Source organism: Lytechinus variegatus, chromosome 6, assembly GCF_018143015.1.
Source record: "Lytechinus variegatus isolate NC3 chromosome 6, Lvar_3.0, whole genome shotgun sequence".
In the NCBI taxonomy this organism is placed as follows: Eukaryota; Metazoa; Echinodermata; class Echinoidea; order Temnopleuroida; family Toxopneustidae; genus Lytechinus; species Lytechinus variegatus.
The window spans coordinates 24,069,625-24,089,002 of record NC_054745.1 but is presented as its reverse complement, the minus strand read 5'-3'; the positions used below and the strand labels follow the sequence as shown (position 1 = coordinate 24,089,002).

Genomic DNA, 19,378 nt, shown 5'->3' with positions numbered 1-19,378 from the left:
ATACATGACAAATCTTTCCAATTCCAATCTTCTATAATTTGTTTCACGGTATAAATTCCCTCTTTGAGCCAGTTTTGAATAACAAAATAAGGTTTCTTTCTTATGCTTCATATTGCTATTATACGAAATAGTGCATGGGTATGATATGATATTTTTTGTTAATTGTAACATAGTAAGTAGGCATAAAAAGCTTGACCCCAATAGTATTCTTTTTCAAACCTTTTTTAATTTACGAATTGAATATCATTGATCAAAGATATACTTTAATTAATTTTTATTGCAGGGATCCCATACGAAAAAACAAGCTTTGCTTTCCAATGGGTTCTTTTTTCATTTCTGTGTATATTTTTTGTATGTTTTGCTATACATTGTATCTGTTGTTAAATTTTGGAATGAAAAAGAATAAATGCACTAAATGCAATCAATAATAATATTGATAATTATTTTAATAAACATGGTCCATTTTTGCAGCGCAGTTACTATAAAAAAGTTTATTTGTTTATTTCGCAAAAATTAAACATGTGTATATATACTTTATTTCAGACCACGATCTAAAAAGGTCAGTGCAAAACACATATTTTTTTTTTTGTTCTTATCATATCATTTTGTGGCAGTTATATTTCAAACACATAGGTGTGTAAAATATTTTCAGGTCCAGTATTGCAGTTAGTACATTTACCTTATGATTTGATTCTCCTTTTTATTCCAATAAAGTATACGCATTTGGTCAAATGAAATTGACAATTTTGAGAAGTAATAGAATTACCAATTAGGTCACATGATGTAGTTTTAGGTTAAATATTTTTTTTAATTCTAATTCATAGTTATATTATGAATAAAATCAGCATAGATGCATCTTCGGATCTTAACAAACTTTGAAAATGTTCCTAGGAAATAAAACTCTATTACTACATTTCAATCTACAATTCGCGTGTCAACCAGTATTAGTAAAAAAAAAATACTGTATAATACACTGTAAAACTATAAGTGAAAGAAATAGGCCTAACCATTAATTGAAATACAGAATTTAATTAAAATTTTTAAAATCCACAAGATGTTTCCAAATTTGAAATACTGCATTATTGCTTTGACAATTTCTTCCGGGTAATGAACATATCACAAAAAAACATAAAAAGCTTAATATACAGTATGTGTTATAACTATCGGTAATATAATATTAACGAATCATGAATATAATGCAAAAGGCAAATGAATCAATTGGAAAGGAATATCAGGTTTCAAACTTGCGTCATTGGCATTCAAAGCTGGGTAGGTTATCATTATCACTATGCGTTGATTAAACTATATAGTCTTTAATACAAAGAAAGGGTATAGCTATCACTCCTACAATTGGTGGTAAAACTGTCTTCTTGAGAGAAACCAACCAAAACAGAATTAGTGTTATTTTTGTATGTGGATAATCGTGATGACATTTTTTTTTCGCAAGAAAAGACATTACCAGTTTGTACACTTATCAGATGGCAGTGGTCATGATTTAACCAAGTATATTTTTATCAACTTTAATATGGTAAGGTAAACATGAATAATGGTTCTATTGGTGGGGATTAAAGCAAAACAGTATAAACCTGCCGAGTCAATCAATATCGTGCGTTGCACGCTTTGATCGTTGCATTGTCCAGAATGGATGTTCTTAAAAGCGACTTTATTTCAAAGGTGCATTAACTCATCAGCATTCTCACCATATCATAAATGATTTATTTTGTAAATAGAATTTGATAGAAAATATAACACTATAAAGTTATTTGACTCTTACAAACACGTGCAATTTAAACGTCTGTTTATCAACATATTAACTCGATGTCTGTATAGACTTCTCCCTTACATGGAAAGTAAAAAAAGGCGCGAGGCACATGTACAGCAAAGGCTTAATGCAGTATAGGAACCGACACTCTTGGATTCATGCCAATAAAATTGAACAGGGTTAATTGTAAGCATCGTTGCCTGGCCTAGATTTAAAACTGATATTGATATTAACCCCAGTATATTATGCCAATACAGACACGTATGATACTGAGACCTTTCAAACCTTACGGGTGTGGTCAATTTTACCACCCAATCCAGCTGAAAACAAAACTTTGTGTAAATCAGCCAGATTCCTTGTTGCTTTATTAGTCCATCCAGCAAAACATTCTCTCGTTGCTTTTGTGAAGTCGGTCTTGTGCTTAGCCAATATGTTATCGGCCTGGTTAAAGCCATATTCAAGTTTTTCGCATAAATCGTAGTAGTTGCCGCTTGGGATATCTTTAGCCAACCTATTTAGCAAATCGTCGGGGATTTTCCTGTAAGATTTGTGGAAGAAATTGATGCATTAAGAAATTATTAGGATATTCCCGACCAAACCAATAATGATAATTTATTAATCTTGTGTTGTAAATGTCATGCTAGTAGCCAATATTGAGAAGTCCAACTTAAACTGAAAACTAAAACTGAAGTTAGACCATGGCCTTAGTGACTGCAAGCACCATAAAAATCCCCAAAATAGGACAAACTTTTTTAGCATTGCACGCATATTATGTTAATTGAGTGCCCATTCATGACTTTCTCCAGAGTTTAAGCATCCACAACACCGGCAACATTAGATCTGCCATTCGTATGGAAAATTCTTGATAATGCTACATGTATGGTAACAGCGACATGTCTAGTTCCTAACCATTTCGCAAGTTGTGACATGAGAAAATCCCGTGCTTTCGCATACAACTGGTCAGTACAGCATGATTCGCCACCCTGGGATGCGAAATTAATTTTTTTCCCACCGCAGCTCCGGACCTAAATGTGAATATTCATGAATTGTGTCAGACAGAATGACGACGAAAATGTAGAAGAAAAATATCAAAGGGGTGCATGCAACCCTTTCAGTCACCACGACTAATATAGATTCACAATTAGCTTAAACCCAGGTAAATGGATATCTGGCAGGATTTTCCTTTGCGACGTGAATGCTGTATTGTATCAAAAGTCTTTCTGAAGATCATAGAGACGTTAAATGACACAGAAATATACAACGGCGCTCGAATGTCTGTCTAAACTGTTCAAATCTGAAGAGTAGTATCCTACTCCCAGTGGCAAACCCCCAAGGAAGAATGGTACTATTGATATTTCTGAATGTGAATACATTTACCTTGTTCAGAGAATAATTAATTGTATATTATATTCCTTGTCTTTCATCATTCTTCATCACATGACATAAAAAAACATAACTTTGTAAATAATTAACTGACATTCTGTATATGCTGGGAACTAGCTAGCTGGTTCGGTAGCAGGCAGCCCAGCTAGGCGCGCCAGTGAGAGACGCTCAGTATGGCTTGCGTCGCACGCATAATTATAGACTTTTGACCTCAAGGCCTCATGACTTGTTTTTACTACTCCGAGACGAAACTAGCAGCCAACGGAGGGAAATGGCGCAACCCCGAGAGAGCTAGATGGCGAGCAACTTTCGTCGCGAGGCATTTTGAACCTGAAAACGAGATTATATAAATCATTCATGAGCCTACCGATGAGGCCGATGCGCCAATACACACCATCGGTGGCGTGACGTCATGGGACCAGGTCCGCTCGCTTCTGTGGCACGGGATCATTTGATAGAGGGCTCATTAATGGAAGCAATACGCTCGCTGATTGGTCGTTACCTCTCAAATAGCGATAGAACTATTTCATCGCAATAATGCAAATCTTTGAATATCATAACTTTTTTTTATTCCTACCAGACCTCATCAAACAAATTTACAGTGCTTCGTTAGTCGGATTTTACTTTGTCAAAATTAAATAATTTTTCAGCCTAGAGTATCTCTTAAACCAAGGCAATATGTTCACAAGAACAAATAATTAGTATCACTTTTGTTGGTATTATTTTTATTATTGCCATCATTATTATTGATATTAAGCGTTTGTTTCCTCATTAAAATTGCAAATTATGAACATCCTTACTTAAGGTTCACCAATAGTTTTCTCTTTCAGGATACAAAATGTGTGCTGTTTTAAAATAATCTAAAAATGAATTAAAAGAAAACACGAAAGGGAGAAGGAGGATAGGAAGTGGTAAAAAAGCCATCCTAACATTTTATTTTGTACTCACCTTTTTTGACATCCGTGAAATTGGCAGTCATCTTGCGTTGGTACACTTGTGGATGTGGGGGGCGCAATTACGGGTTCGCTCATTGACTTTCCGTAAGACAGTGCTAAAATGAAGAGAAGATGGCCAGCATTACATATCGTAGTTAAGGGGCTATATGCCGCAAGTCTCCCTTCCCCCCAAACGAAAAAAAAGCCGAGATTCATCGATGATTTATCATAACCTAATTATAAATACAGTAGACAACCTACCAATGTAAAGCTAGGCATCCCCTATTTCTTCTGAAATTACCTAGACTATTCCTCATTCATGCATGAGTGAGCAAAAAGTATACCAAAAACTCATTTGGTGGGAGTATATGAATTTTAGAAAGAAAATCAAATGCCTAAAAAAAGTTCAATTCTGCTCTACCTTAAAGGGAAATGAAACCTTTTACACAAGTAGGTCTCTGCCGAAACAGAAAAAATCAAAGATTAAGAACAAAGAAATTTTGAAATAATCTGACAAATAATGAGACGGACATAAGCATTTGAATATTGCATATTGCAATCAATAATGCCATACAGATCCTTCCATTGGCAATGCGACAAGGATGTGTGATGTCACATGTGAACAACTTTGGCCGCCAAAAATATGCAAATTACCCATGAAAATCATAAAATTGTCCGCACATTGGCTGTGAAATGCATGAAATTTTGTGGCAGGAGTGAAATACAATCTTTAAAAATAATTTCTGACAAAACAAATTATTTTCCTGATATTCAAAATGGCTGCCATAGGCCATTGTATACACTATCATTTACAATATGAATTGGGAAAACTAATTTTCACAAAAATGAGCACTAAACTACAAAAAATTGCAATGTATGAACGAAGTAATATATGCAAATCACCATTATTAACGAGATATATCATTTGTAATGTCATATATGGGAAAATCGCAGTACTTTGATATCTAAAATAGCCGCCACTGGCCCAAACAGTATTGCGTACAATGGCAATGGGGGCCAAAAAATTATCAAGAGTGATCACTAAAATGCTTATTATGACGATTAAACAGTTTGAATACTGACTATAAACATAATTATTAACGAAATATATCATTAATATGCCATATATGGTGTGAATGTTGTATTCTGATATTCAAAATGGCTGCCAAAGGCCCTAAAGCTATTATACACAATGATAAATGGGAGAAAAGAAATCACAAGAGTGAGCGATAAATGCATATATATGTGATAAATTAATTGGATACTGTCTAAAAACGTATTTTCTAACGAAATATATCATTCAGGTTACAAGTTTGTGTTAAATTCTGTATTTCGACTTTCAAAATGGCCGCCATCGACATCAACCGTATTACGTACAATGCAAAGTGGGAAACCAATATTCACAGGAGTGAGCACCATAAATACACGTAATAGTGATCTATGAGTACAATATTGTCTGAAAGCATAATTTCTATTAAAATATATCATTCATTCTGCCAGTTAGGTGATGAATACGGTTATTTTTAAGTCAAATTGGCCGCTACAGTCCCTTACGGTATTATACACAATATGAATGGGAACAAATCATTTGAATAGAATTTGGCTTTGCTTGGTCAAATTGTGATATATGAGTGGTATGTTGTCTGAAAACATGATTTACAATAAAATATATCATATCTTATATGATTTAAGTGATAAATACTGTATTTCAGCATTCAAAATGGCTGTCACATGCTCTTTTTGTGAACATCATTTGTCTCCACCCAAATTGTTTATTATACGATATGTGCCTATGGTGGCCATTTTCAATTTAAAAATGCAGCATTTATCACCTCAATCACACAACATTATGATATATCTAGTCAGAAACCATGGTTTTAGACAATAATTCACCTTTACATCACAGTTCACAATATACAATATTTAGAGTCAAGCAAAGACACATTCTGTCAAAATTATATGTCCCATGTTACAATGAACACAATACTTTAGGACCTATGGCAGCCATTTTGGATTTCAAAGTACAGCACTTATTACCTTCTACATGTCCACGACCCATGTGTGATGTAATTAGTTAGAAATAATGTTTATGACAATATCTTTAGCCGTACATCACAGTTATATGCATTTTATAGTTATCACTCTTATGAAAATTTGTTTCCCTGTTCGCATGTTACATAATTTAGTTAGGGCTTGTAAAGGTTATTTTAAATGTCAAAATACAGTATTTACCGCCTCTAAGAAAGAAGAAATGCGATGATAAAAAAAATGTTTTCAAACAACGTTTTACTCATACAACATGATTATATGGATGTCATAGTCAAGCAAATCCAAATTCTTACAAATTATATGTCCCTATTCACATTGTAGATAATACTGTTAGGGCCTATATATAGGGCCATTTTGAATTTCATAATACAGTATTTATCTCATGCATGACAAAATAATTTATATGTCTTGCTATAAAACATGTTGTCAGACAATATTTTACTCATCAGTGTAGTAAAATAACGAGAAATCGTCATTACGGTGTAGCGTTAATTTCGGTGAAAGTTACGTAATCTTCGCACACCGAATTCGCATAGCGGCAGCATGGTCGAGTGATTTTTGTAGCCTGTTATTAGTCGTTTCGCGCGTATTTGACACACAAGCTTGCACCGTGCAATGATGCACACATCACCCACGCTCTTGACCGAAGAGACGACCCAACATGCCCAATGAACTTACACACAAACTAAGGCCTATACCTCGGCTATCTTTCCTTGTATGCACACGTTAATGCACACACCAAACCCCATCTCCCTGGTATACACATGATACATGTAATGATAAGCATGATAAGAGAGGATTGAGATGAATGAGGTTGTTCTCTGACCATCGACGTGATCATTGTGAATGTAGGCCTACAAACATGCATGCTAACTGACCACGGGACCATACAGCCAGTACCAAATTATTCACCGTTTCCCCCTTTTCTGCACTTAACAGTCATAAGCCAAAGGAAAAATAAGGGATATTAATGATTCATGCGATATTGGACAAGTCATGTAAGTTTTATAATTTCATCATGTTCATCTGTTTTGTAATTGACGACCCTGATCCTTCACTGTGTCGGTGAACTGCATCAAGGACTCATCATTTTTAAATAGTTTTTACTGGTTTTTATTGTACATGTCAATCTTATGTTCCCCGTTGCTATCACCTATGAATATTAATACTATAACGAACCTTCAAGTACGACGTTGTGTGCATATTGATCAGTACAATACGTGTAGAATGAAAGTTTACATATCGGATACAAAAGTTTACGTGAAAGACGGCTGTCATAAACGCCTATCAGTCGTTTTATTCAGCTCGGCAAATCTGATTTTCAGGTTCTTTTGGTAATTTATAACAAAATGCCACGGTAAAAAAAAAAATCGGCGCGGATAGATCGAATGCTAATAAAGTTGAAAAACAAAGTATCGTACTTTGCAGAAATCCTTTTGTTTTGGGACAAATCGCCGGGAAGGGAACGAAGGGGGAAGAGCTCGTGGAATCGTTCGCTCTCGCTCGTTTCTCATAGGTTTTGCGTGCAAATCTCCGTGAACCGCTGGCAATGTGCAGCGCTCTCGCTTTTATCGATTCACTGTGGTGACCTCATTTTATTACATGTTTGCGTAATGACGATTTCGCGTGATTTTACTACACTGCTCATAGATCACAATTACATGCATTTTATGTTTCTTATAAACTCATGTGAAAATTAGTTTCTCTATTCGCATTGTACATGATGAATATAGGGGCTATGGCGGCCCTTTTGAATTTCAAAATACAGCATTTACCATATAAAAGGCATATTTGCAATAATGTTTTTAGTCAGTATTCCACTCGTTTATCTTAATAATATGCATTTTAATGCTCAATCTTCTCATTTTTTGGCCCCGGCCATTGCTATTGTACGCATTACTGCATGTTTGGGCCAGTCGCGGCTATTTTAGATATCGAAATACAGCAATGTTCCCATATTTAACATAATAAGTAATATATTTCATTAGTTATGATGATTTGCATATATTACTTCGTTCATACATCGCGATTTTTTGCAGTTTAGTGCTCATATTTGTGAAAATTACTTTTCCCTATTCATATTGTACATGATAATGTATACAATGGCTTATGGCGGCCATTTTGAATATCAGGAAGATAAATATTTTGTCAAAAATTATGTTTTAAGATTGTATTTCACTCCTGCCACACAATTTCATGCATTGCACAGCCAATGTGCGGACAATTTTATGAGTTTCATGGGTAATTTGCATATTTTTGGCGGCCATATTGGATTTTGCCAATTTGCGGAAAATGCTCAAGGTTACACGAGTGGCATCATTCAGATTCGTAATCAGCACCCTCGAATTTACAAGAAACCATTAAAAAATATTGTATATATAAAAAAACAAGGTTTGGTCAATTTTCTATGGGGCCTATCCTGGATTACTATAAACGGCCAGCTTAGCCGGGTAATATAGGAGCGCCTCGAGCACCTAACAAGGTGGATATGTGCACAATATAAATACCCTATATTAATATATTATTATATTTCCTGTTTTGAAAATTTGACAATAAGGACCAAATTAACTTAACCATAAACTCTTAAAATAATGGTAGTTCCATTTGTTCTGGGAGAAATAAAAATTTGCTTCACTGGACAAGGAGAAAAAAATTAGAATATTTCATATTTCATATAATAAAATACAAAATAAATAGTGAGTCTGCCAATTTGCATACCGACCAGGATGTGCATATAACTGTTTTGTGAAATTAAGCGAGTTTTTAAAATGCCATAACTTTCTTATTTTGCATCCGATTCTGATGAAATTTTCAGTGCTTTGCTTGTTGGATTTTTCTCTCTTTTCAAATCAACTTTTTGTTGGGGTGGACTTGTCCTTTAAGTAAAGAAGTGTTCAGTTTCCAGAAACCTGGTACTCTTTTTTTTGGCACATATTTTCTCAATGACAGGGATACGAGAGAGTGATCAGTTTTGTAGCCAAATAATATTATCTGATATTTCAATAGATGATGCAAGGCTTCTCGATATAAGAAAATAATCCAATTGACTTTTTCTGGTAAAATTTGGTGAACTCCACTTATATTTATATGTGTTTAAGGTTCCCCAAATATCTATTAAGTCTATATCTAAAATAATATTTTTAATTGCATAGTTACATTTAGGGTGGTTTTTAATTGGATTCAGGTACCTATCTATTGCAGCATCTAACCCAGTGTTAAAATCACCCTCGATAATAAATTGATCTTCCCTTTTCTCATTTAACATAGTGTGTAATCTGAACAAAAATGCATCATCGTCAATGCTTGGGCCGTACACATTGGCAACGGTAACGGATGTACCATTCAAATTCAAAATAACAATAAGAATCCTTCCAGAGTCAGCACGTGTAACATTTAACATATCATAGGCAGCAGAAGGTTTAAACAATACACATACTCATGCACTGTCCGATCTACTGTGACTAAATACAATTTTAAAGCCCCATTCTAGACACCATATCTTTTCAGTGTTTGGAGTGTTATGTGTTTCTTGAAATGAGATAATATGAAAATCAGAGTTTCTAATCCAATTAAGTATTTATCGTCTTTCAAAGGAATTGCCTAACCCTCTTACGTTTAGAGTGCATATTCTTATGTCAATTACATTTTCTGTCATAACATTGTAAGATTGTAAGTATGCTTCTAATACTACAAGTAATAATATATCTATGCGTGGGATTACATACAAATATACTTGCATATTCATTCTTCATAAAGAGTTGAGATTTTATCATAGACTTATAGGATAGTATGGAAAAAAAGAGTAAAAAAGTGAATAAAGAACGTACATGGTAGATTTATCCTAATGCTTGCCTACGAAAAAAAATCTACAAGAGGGTTCAATTTCCTTTTCAGGTTAAAATGAGAGCAGGGACAGTTTACTTATTATGCCTTTAAGATAACTTTAACAATTCAATGGTAAAAGTGAGCATCTGACACGAATATACATAGAAAATACTTCCAACAAGTATTCACTGTATTGCTATTTTATTAATTTGTTTGATTGATTGATATGACTGATGAAAGAAAATTATAGTAAATTTTGTAATGCAGTTAGGCCTGATCCTTACTTACAGTTTTATAAGTCTTACACTCGTAATGTTTTTAGAGCACCAGGAGTGTCCTTTGGTCCATCTTTGTATTTAATCAGACGGGGGACAGAATTCGGGATATAAGCAAACTTGTTTTGCTGTCGTAACTGTTTTACTCTTTCCATCAGTTTTCTGTGTCGTCGCTAATGCCCACCTAATGACCTCTAATACCAACATCTTTCAATGTTGCGCTGCGTTTCAGTATGTTGTCTCTAACCGTGAATCGGAGAGCTTGACATGGTTTTGGGGTGGCTCCACTGGTCCTTCTTTCGATTAGCGAAGTATGCGTTTCCCACTAGGTGTTCTATGTGCACGTTCAATCTCTGCATCCGGAACATTGAGATGATCAGCGAAGAATGACAGGGCCTATGCAGTACAGTCGTACGTGTCTCCTTCTTCCCCTTCAGGAATGCCGTATAGCTCAACAATATTCCGTTTACCACGGTTCCTCAAGTCGACAACATTCCTACGAAGCTCATTTACATAATTTATGTCCGCTTTTTTCACCTTGATTTCTTTCACTCCTTCTTTCATTTCTGTAAATTCAGTTTCCAAATATTCAACTCCTTGCTCTCTTCAATAATAATTGCTTTTTGCCCAATCATATCCACTTTCTTAGACGTTTCATCAAGCCCATAAACTTTTCTCAAAATCTAACGTACATGTCGCATTCTATACGTAGAATCAGTGTTATAAGCACCTACCGCCATGTTCAGTTCCGTGTTGGGAGTGGCACCCGTAGGATAAAGGTTGCTAAAATCTCTTGTTTCTCCTCTGATGAGGTAGGTCTAGGTTTCATAAACCTCAGCCAGTTAAGCAAGTATATCTCATTTATGTGATTTTCAAAAATATCAATATAGGCGAAAAAAACTAGTTTTACCCTGTCCCTGCTCTCTTTTGCCAATTGATTATAGATCCATGAGGGGTGCCCTCTCCCTAATTACTTCTACTATAACATGTATAAGAATGAAAGAATGACCCAAGTTTATATGAATCTAAGAACGAGACAAGTCCACCAGACAGACAAGAGGCCCAGCCCACAATAAATGTGAGTAACAATTCTCATAAGAAATGTACACTTAAATTTGTTTTATGATATTCTCTGATGTCTTTTGGGTAACTATACTTTAATTGGCCAACTTTGAAAAATATAATTTGTTCTTTAATTTTCCTGAAAATGAACTTGTTATGGACTTGGCCTTTTGTATATTCATGCACTGAATTATACGACATGAAGAGCTACCAATCAAATTCATTGGGACCAGGAGTTCACTTCTTGTGCTCTGTTTCAAGATAAACTTGACGTTCATCTTAGCTTCTCGGGTATTTGTTGTGTCCAATTCGAATGTTGGTTTGTGGTCTTTACAGTAGCGTATCACCATTTCTTCGAGAACCTGTTATATATGACAAATATAGAAAGTGTTAGCTCAATAAGTTCGATATGAAAAAAAGATATGATGTGTCATTCATTCATTATTATTACGTTTATTGCTGTGATATATTTTTTTAAATGATTATAATGACGATTATGTCATGCCTTTGCAAAGGGCGAGGCACGTACGCATTGGTCACTATATAAAATTTGATCCAAATTAAAATTGTCATTCTTCTGATACATCAAACTAAAAAAAAACTAATAATCATGTTGAATATTGCCGATAACGGCATAAGGTAAAATACGCATTAAATTATCATTTTAAAAATCATCGAATTATCGTATAATGTCTCTGTTGAAAACCAATTGCGAGCAATTATTCTCCATCTGCAAATGGATAATTAATGAAAATGAGAGGCAATTCGATCAAATTAAGAACAAATTTGATAATTTGACATGACGCAAGGCGCACCAATATATACAAAAGGACATTCAGTGCAGATAACGTTTGAAGGAACACGAACAGTTATGTGCTTAGGAGGAATATTAGCCGATCAATACTTTTTCTATTATAATTATTGTAAAAAAATATGGAATAAATCGAAACTTATTTTGTAAAAATCATGAACAAGATGTGCATTTGAAATAGCAACTCTTGACTTCAAGCGAAATTTGGATTTTGGCAGATCAAATAATTCGAGCACAAAGTACCAGCTAAAATCGTTAATACTTAAATTTTTAAACAGGGCTTCTTTAACACACTTAAGAACAAAGAACATGATGGAGGTCTCAATAAACAATACAAAAGAGGAGAAAGAGCCTAACTTCTTTCATCTTTGATCACTTTGTGTAAACATGAAAATGATTAATTGATTTATGTGATTGTGAATAACAGGCCATTTTCTTGTATACTTACATGTAAAGGGACAATTTTAAAGGACAGTATCCGAAATCATGAAGTATATTCACAAATAGCAAACTGTAAACGCGGAGGTGATTGGTTTCGACAGTATAGCCAAAATGAAAATTTTTGTCACTTTTTGTAATTATGTTCATGAACATAGGCAACTCTCCAATCAAATATTAAGAGCGCACACTGCGAGCTCCCTAACTGTCATTTTTTAGCCTTGAAAACGGGACAATGTATGGCTTATACTAATCAGTCGGGTTCTCGAGTTTCGATGCGATTTTTGTCTGTGTCTTTAATGGGACAAACACGTTGGAAAAGTGAAATTAAATTGAAATTTGAGTTTCGTTTTAAGCCGGCAAGTGCCTTTAAAATGTGCGAGACTACTGTTCTCACAAACAAGCGAATTGTGACTACTGTAATAACATAATCACATTCGACATATTTGACCTGATTTCTGTTGAATTTAGTGTACATCCCACTTCGTTATATCCCATTTATTTCAACATGTATTTCTCTCTCCGCAAATACGATACTGATATTGAGGTACTGAGCTGAAGTTATTGGTCACAAACACATGAACTTCTACGGTGTACGATATCCTTAAAAAGATTCTTGTCCAAGTCGTGTTTACTTCTTTTTGCCAACTTGACTGAACCATAGCTCCAGGGGTTATCCGAACCGTCGAATCACACATACGACGCACATCGTGCCGGGAGAGAGCAAAAGCGCGCCAAAACTGTTTTTTGTGGTCGTGAAACAATTTTTTTTTTCATGTTCTAAGCAAAGCGAAGAACCTGAAGAATGTGTCCATACAATATTTCTCCATGAAATGGATTATCAGTTGCCCATTTTATTCAATATTACCGGAAAATGCCCCTTTACGGCTACCGCATGTGTAAACCACACGTTTTTTTTTTTTTTTTTTTTTTTGATATTTCACTGTTTTAACCATAAATATTGCTTAATGTAGTTCCAATTCACGGTGCTTTTTGATGAGCGATTGTTTAAAGTGATCGAAGACTTCCAAGATAAAATGCTAATCACTTCAGAGGTAATTTTGGACGAAACCATATGACAATGGGGGGTTATAGCTTTTTTTCATAAGCATTTCGTTTACAAATTGCTGCCGATTACTACGCTATAAATACCATGACGGCATTTGTAATAGTTCATGCTTTACACCGATACCAAATTTAGCTGCATATACGTGCATTTTCTGGAGATATAACCAATTACCAACCACATGTTCGCCGTACTTATCACAAAAATCGTTCCAAGTTAGTGTCCCATTATGTGCGCGCCCTAACGTTGCGGGTGACATTAAACAAATCCCCGTCGCTTGCTGGGAGAGAGAAAGAGAGAAGGAGGGGCAAGAAGTGCAGAGAGGGGAGAGAGAACAGAAAGGGGAGATTACCTCCGGAGAGAAAGGGAGGCAGCGGGACAAGACATAGCATTTCCTATATCGCACAATGCACTGAAATAATTATAAATTGCAATCATTGAAATTACGGTTCACCAGCGACTTCCAAGAATTGATCTCAGGATACACGAATAAGCTATGACCAAGGACCTATTATAGTAGTATAGTAATAAATAAAAGTAGAGTAAAGTTTGACCATGGACCTATTATAGTATAGTAAAATATAAATGTAAAAGTAATGCACATCTCTTTAAACCGTTTTCCTTCCCAGTTACATAAACTTACATCAAATACTGAAAGTTTCCGCCCCCGGGCGGCCTCTCGAGCTCTAGGAGGAGTGAAATGTGGCTTTGGAAAGTCGTCTTCAATCGGATATATCGCTGCTACCATAGTAGCAACCAGAATTTTGCACACGAAACGCATATTGAATGCTTCCGTCGCAGATGCGAAACGAAAAAAAATCTCATTTCCCACAATTTGCATTGCAGGACAGAGTTTTACGAGCATGATGACGGGCCATAAAAAGTCCCTTCTAAAATCAACTACCGTTGTAAATTAGCGTGCGCGTCCTCAAACGAAAGGTCGGATTGCATGGTTTGAAAGACCGAGAAAAATGCTTGACAATGGAATCCTTATTTCTACACATAAGCAAGGATCATAGAAAATATCGCAAAAGAGCCACATGCTTTTAATTTCAGTTTGAGCGGTTAAGAGTTCCCCCGTACAAAAAAAAACGCCATAGGGCGGCCGGTCAAAACGTCGTATCGCTAATTTTCACGTGCAACGTCAATGTAGTGCAGATGGCCGATACGACAGTTTTGGCTGACCGCGCGCATTTAAATCGCGGTCAAAACGTCTATCGGTCTGCTAGTGTACACGTTTACAATGGGATTTGCGAATTTTATTGAAAAAAATTGTACGGCATCGTCGGGAAAACCCCCTATCTATGAAACTAAAATAAATTGCTGCCTAGAAACATTATTATTATTACAATAGGATCTGTACTATCATTTTCTGCAAAAATCTCAAAATCGAGATTTTTTTTAACAAATTGACTGAATCGACAGTTCGGATGAACACCGACAATATGGTTGTAAAATAATGCTAGTTGCACATATTTAGGGAGAAATATGTCTGCTTCAATTGACAACGAGGAGAAAATTAGAATATTTGGCATTTCATATAACAAAATAAAAAGAAATAGTGAATGGATGACGTCATCAGACTCGTCAGTTGCATGCGACCAGGATGTGTACATCCTTTCCTATTTTACATCATATTTTGATGAAATTTTCCAATGTTATGCTCGTTATACTTTTTTGTCTTTTTATTCAAATAATTGTTTTGTTGGGGTCAACTTGCCCTTTAGGATAGAGCAAATTTTCGAATAAAAATTTACCCTTTTTCCTTGCCCCTCCCGCTACCACTTTCAACTTCTCTCCTTTGCGCTACCACTTTCAACTTCTCTCCTTTGCTTCATGAAAAAAAATAAGCAAGTATGCCGTTTTCGCGTAATTCTTAGAGCATTGATAATATTCAAACAAATAGGAAATCCAAAAATATATCCTTATCGCTCCAAACACCCGTAATCAATTTATATACACGTGAATGTTACCTTTGGAGAATCACCCATGGTGCTTTGTGGACAAGTAATCTCCATTGGGCCAGATCCCCACACAAACAGGAAGTCATCTCCTTCGAATGGAGCTGTATATCCAGTCGGGGCCTGGTGGGGTAGGGAAAGTAAAAAGCGTTTATTTACATTGTGTATATGAAAGGTAATGAAGAATTTGAAGGTTTGAAAATGTGAAAATTAATTTAGTCTCAAGGACTAGAGAGTTTGTGTGGACCCTAACCCTATAGCCTAAACGTAGTCACACCCGTCGCTTACCTATCAATTTTCAAACAAGCTTTATATTTTCCTGGTGTCAAAGGATAAAACGACATACCCCAAATTTATTCAAATATGCACAAACTATCCAAACATTTAAATTGATTTACAAGAAATTTTACAATTTATTTCAATAAGTATCAGATGCTTTTGTTCCATTGTACTCTAATAATCTCCACATGATTGTGTTGATGACTGGGGTTCTTCAATATGTTTCTGACTAATGATATTCTTATGATATGATTTGTACTCCGAGCAAAGTTTCCACTACATTCCATGTTTAAGTCTAATGTGTTATGTTCAATGATATGTCAATTCCGAATTTCCTTCATACATTTTTGTTAATTTACTATATCAATGTTATGATGATACTCTTGAATAATTTGTACTCCTTTTGAGTTGGCTATGGGGTAACGAAGTGTCATTTCAACCATTCCTAAAAAATAAGAATATTAGGATATCTTTGAAAATTATTATATTAGTGAAAATTTTGCTTTCAATGCTATTCAATTCATTTATTATGTTACTCTTTCATCTTTCATGTACAATAGTGCTATTCTATTTTAACAGGACCTTGCTAAAAGGCCAAACAGGCTTATTATAAACACTAGCGTCGCGGGCTGGTTCGTAATCACTTGCGTCGCGTTCGAAATCACTCGGGTTTTGGATTTTTGGCGATTTTTTTTTTTAATTTCGGTGCGAATTTTTGTTATAACGGTGTCTTCAATGGGAAAAACACGCTGGGAAAATAAAATGAAATTGAAATGCAACCCTCGTTTTAAGCCGGCAGTTGCCTTAAATAAAATGTACTCGACTAATGGTTTAACGCAACAAACACGCAAATTAGCCATGTGGCTCAACTAACTTAGAATAGATCCGGACTTCTACTTTGTCCTATACGGGGGCTCCGAGTCGGAACTTGCCATATCTGCCACATCGATATTATTGCACCATTCATATATGTGGATATGCCAGCACGCAATGGCCCCAAGGAGGGACCCGGTCGCGGTCGGACACGACGTGCATGGGTATCATGGAGCAATCTAGCGTGAGTCGAGCCGAGGTAGATCCAACGTACTTTATATAGTGCCATTTGGTCTGCAGCCCGTCCGAAAGTATTTCCTTCAGAGGTATGCATTGCCATCCGTGGTGTAATGCATATACGTAATGAGCTATGAATACGATCTTTCCGATCGGCGTTTTAAAATGTTGCTCTTAAAATTGTCAATTTCTCTCTCTCTCCTACCTTCCGAAATTAAAACAGTCCCTCGGACACAGTTTAGACGCAGGAAAAATAATGCTTTGACAACCAAACTAACTTCTTATCAGCATTAGTAAAAATGAATGGGCCTTTAAACTACTACTAAAATTGATCTAAAATTGAACTTGAATCAATTTTGAAATTGATTTCAAAATCGATTTCATAATCAATTTGATATTCATAATCAAACAAATATTCCATCAACAACCCATCTTTTCCTTCAAAACCACTCTACCACTTTCAGACAGTTGGCTAGCCACGACATCGCATTGTCAATCCTTATTATTTAGTCCTCCTTTACGGCTCCGTCTACGGGATTTTAATATTGTTTAATACAAGGAGAGCCCTAAAGGAGGAGTGAGTAATGGGGATTGATGAGGAGATATCGTGGCTAGCCAACTGTCTTAAATATGTTTGAACTTTTAAAATCGATATAAAATACTATTTTTTATCGATTTTAAAATTAGAACTGTCTATAAGTGGCAGAGTGGTTTTGAATAGGAGGGAAAAGACTGTAATGTTGTAAATCGGATAAAAAATCAAATCTTAAATCGGATCGGCAGTTAAGCTTGTAAAATCGAAATCGAATCGAAATTCGAATCGGCGATGTTAAAAAACAAAGTAATACAGGGTGTATCAAATAAAAGGAAACCCAAGTTTGATCGAGTATAATTTGAAAAATATAGATTATTTTATTATAATAGTCATATCACTAGAAACTACAACTCTTTCTCTTTTCAATGACACCTAACATAGCTTACAGGGTCCTTGCTTCGCTGAATACCATTCTTTTGAAATATTCATACAAAAGACACGGTGGTTCACTTTCATTGCCTATTGAGTGGTTTCTTTGAATGTGCCACAAAATGATTAGCAATTCAATTGATTTCAGTTAAGCATTCCAATGACTTTTGAATTTGGTGAATGAATTAGAAATGTCTATTCATTTAACTAAACAAGGCTCCTACTCCATGATTTCCAACATGTTGCAACTCACAACTACACAAAGATCTTTCTTGGTAAAAAAGTATCATGAGACAAGGAGTTATCTCCAGACCCAAGAAGCATTTCATTTAATGTTTCCGGATAGGGACCCCCCCCCCCCCCCTACCAAGAAGACTATTTGGGTTAATGTGCGCAAGTATGAAACAGAATTAGGAACGAGCCATAATCTGAACAAAGGGAGATCCGGAAGAAGAAAGTCAGCAAGGACAGAGGAAAATATTGAGGCTGTCCGTCAGCAACTGGAACACCATCCTCATCAGACAAGTGCTCGCAGAAATGGAGTTGGGCTCACACAGGCTTCCTTTAACCGGATCACAAGGCTTGATCTTAATTACCATCCATATCGGCTACATGTTCATCATGAACTCATGCCGGCAGATCTGAACAGAAGACGTGATTTCTCTCAGTGGATTCTGCAGCGTTGCAACAGAGACCAAAGATTCATCAGGATTCTGGTTATTGGTGATGAAGCAGCATTTGCATTCAACGAAGGGGCAAATAGGAAGAACAACGTCCACTACGCTCCGTCTTGGCATCCTCCTGCCTTCAACTTTGAGAAGAGGTGCAGCAGACAGAAGGTTACGATATGGGTTGGTCTTTGTGGAAACGGCGCAGTGTTAGGCCCATTCTACTTTGATTGAAGCAAACGCTAATGGTCAAATCTACCTCCGCATGGTCAACGAGCAAGTTGTCCCACAGTTGGAGAACGATTTCCCAAGGCAAGAAAATGGAATGTTCCGCTATCTCTGGTGGGCTCAAGATGGAGCTCCAGCTCATCGACTTGGAGCAGTGACAGATCGACTCAGGGAGTTCTTCTATCAGCGAGTGATTGCGATGCACCAAGCAGTGGAATGGCCGCTAAGATCACCTGACTTGACACCCTGCGACTTTTTCCTTTGGGGATACTTGAAGGACAGAGTCTCTGTCACACCAACCGGTACCCTTCAAGAACTAAGGGAGAGAATTCAAATTGAGGTGGACAGATTGAGGGCAAACCCTGAACAAGTGAGACATGTCATGAATGGGATCCAGCGCAGGACGGTGTCAGCTTTGTTTGGAGAGAGGAGGGGGACACATCAAGGGACTTGGAGCATAAGCAAAAAATATGGTTTCATCACACTCACGTTTTCTTTCTCATTTCATCAGCATTAGCTTAAAGAGTTCAGAGACTTATTCTTATTTGTTACAGACATTTAAAAAAAGAAATGATCAAGAAGTGAAGAAAAATAAACAAAGTTTGGAAATGAATAATTGTTG

The 19,378-nt window shown here is 35.9% G+C and overlaps 1 protein-coding gene across 1 annotated transcript; it reads right to left on the bottom strand.

Annotated features, from left to right (window-relative positions):
* Positions 1–807: 807 nt before the first annotated feature.
* LOC121417249 lies at positions 808–15,667 on the bottom strand. The gene is made up of 4 exons (XM_041610892.1): positions 15,580–15,667; positions 11,503–11,653; positions 4,094–4,196; positions 808–2,300 (listed from the first exon to the last, which is right to left on the bottom strand). The coding sequence occupies exons 1-4, from the start codon at positions 15,622–15,624 to the stop codon at positions 2,042–2,044; spliced, it is 558 nt and encodes a 185-aa protein (XP_041466826.1). The 5' UTR covers positions 15,625–15,667; the 3' UTR covers positions 808–2,041.
* Positions 15,668–19,378: the final 3,711 nt, after the last annotated feature.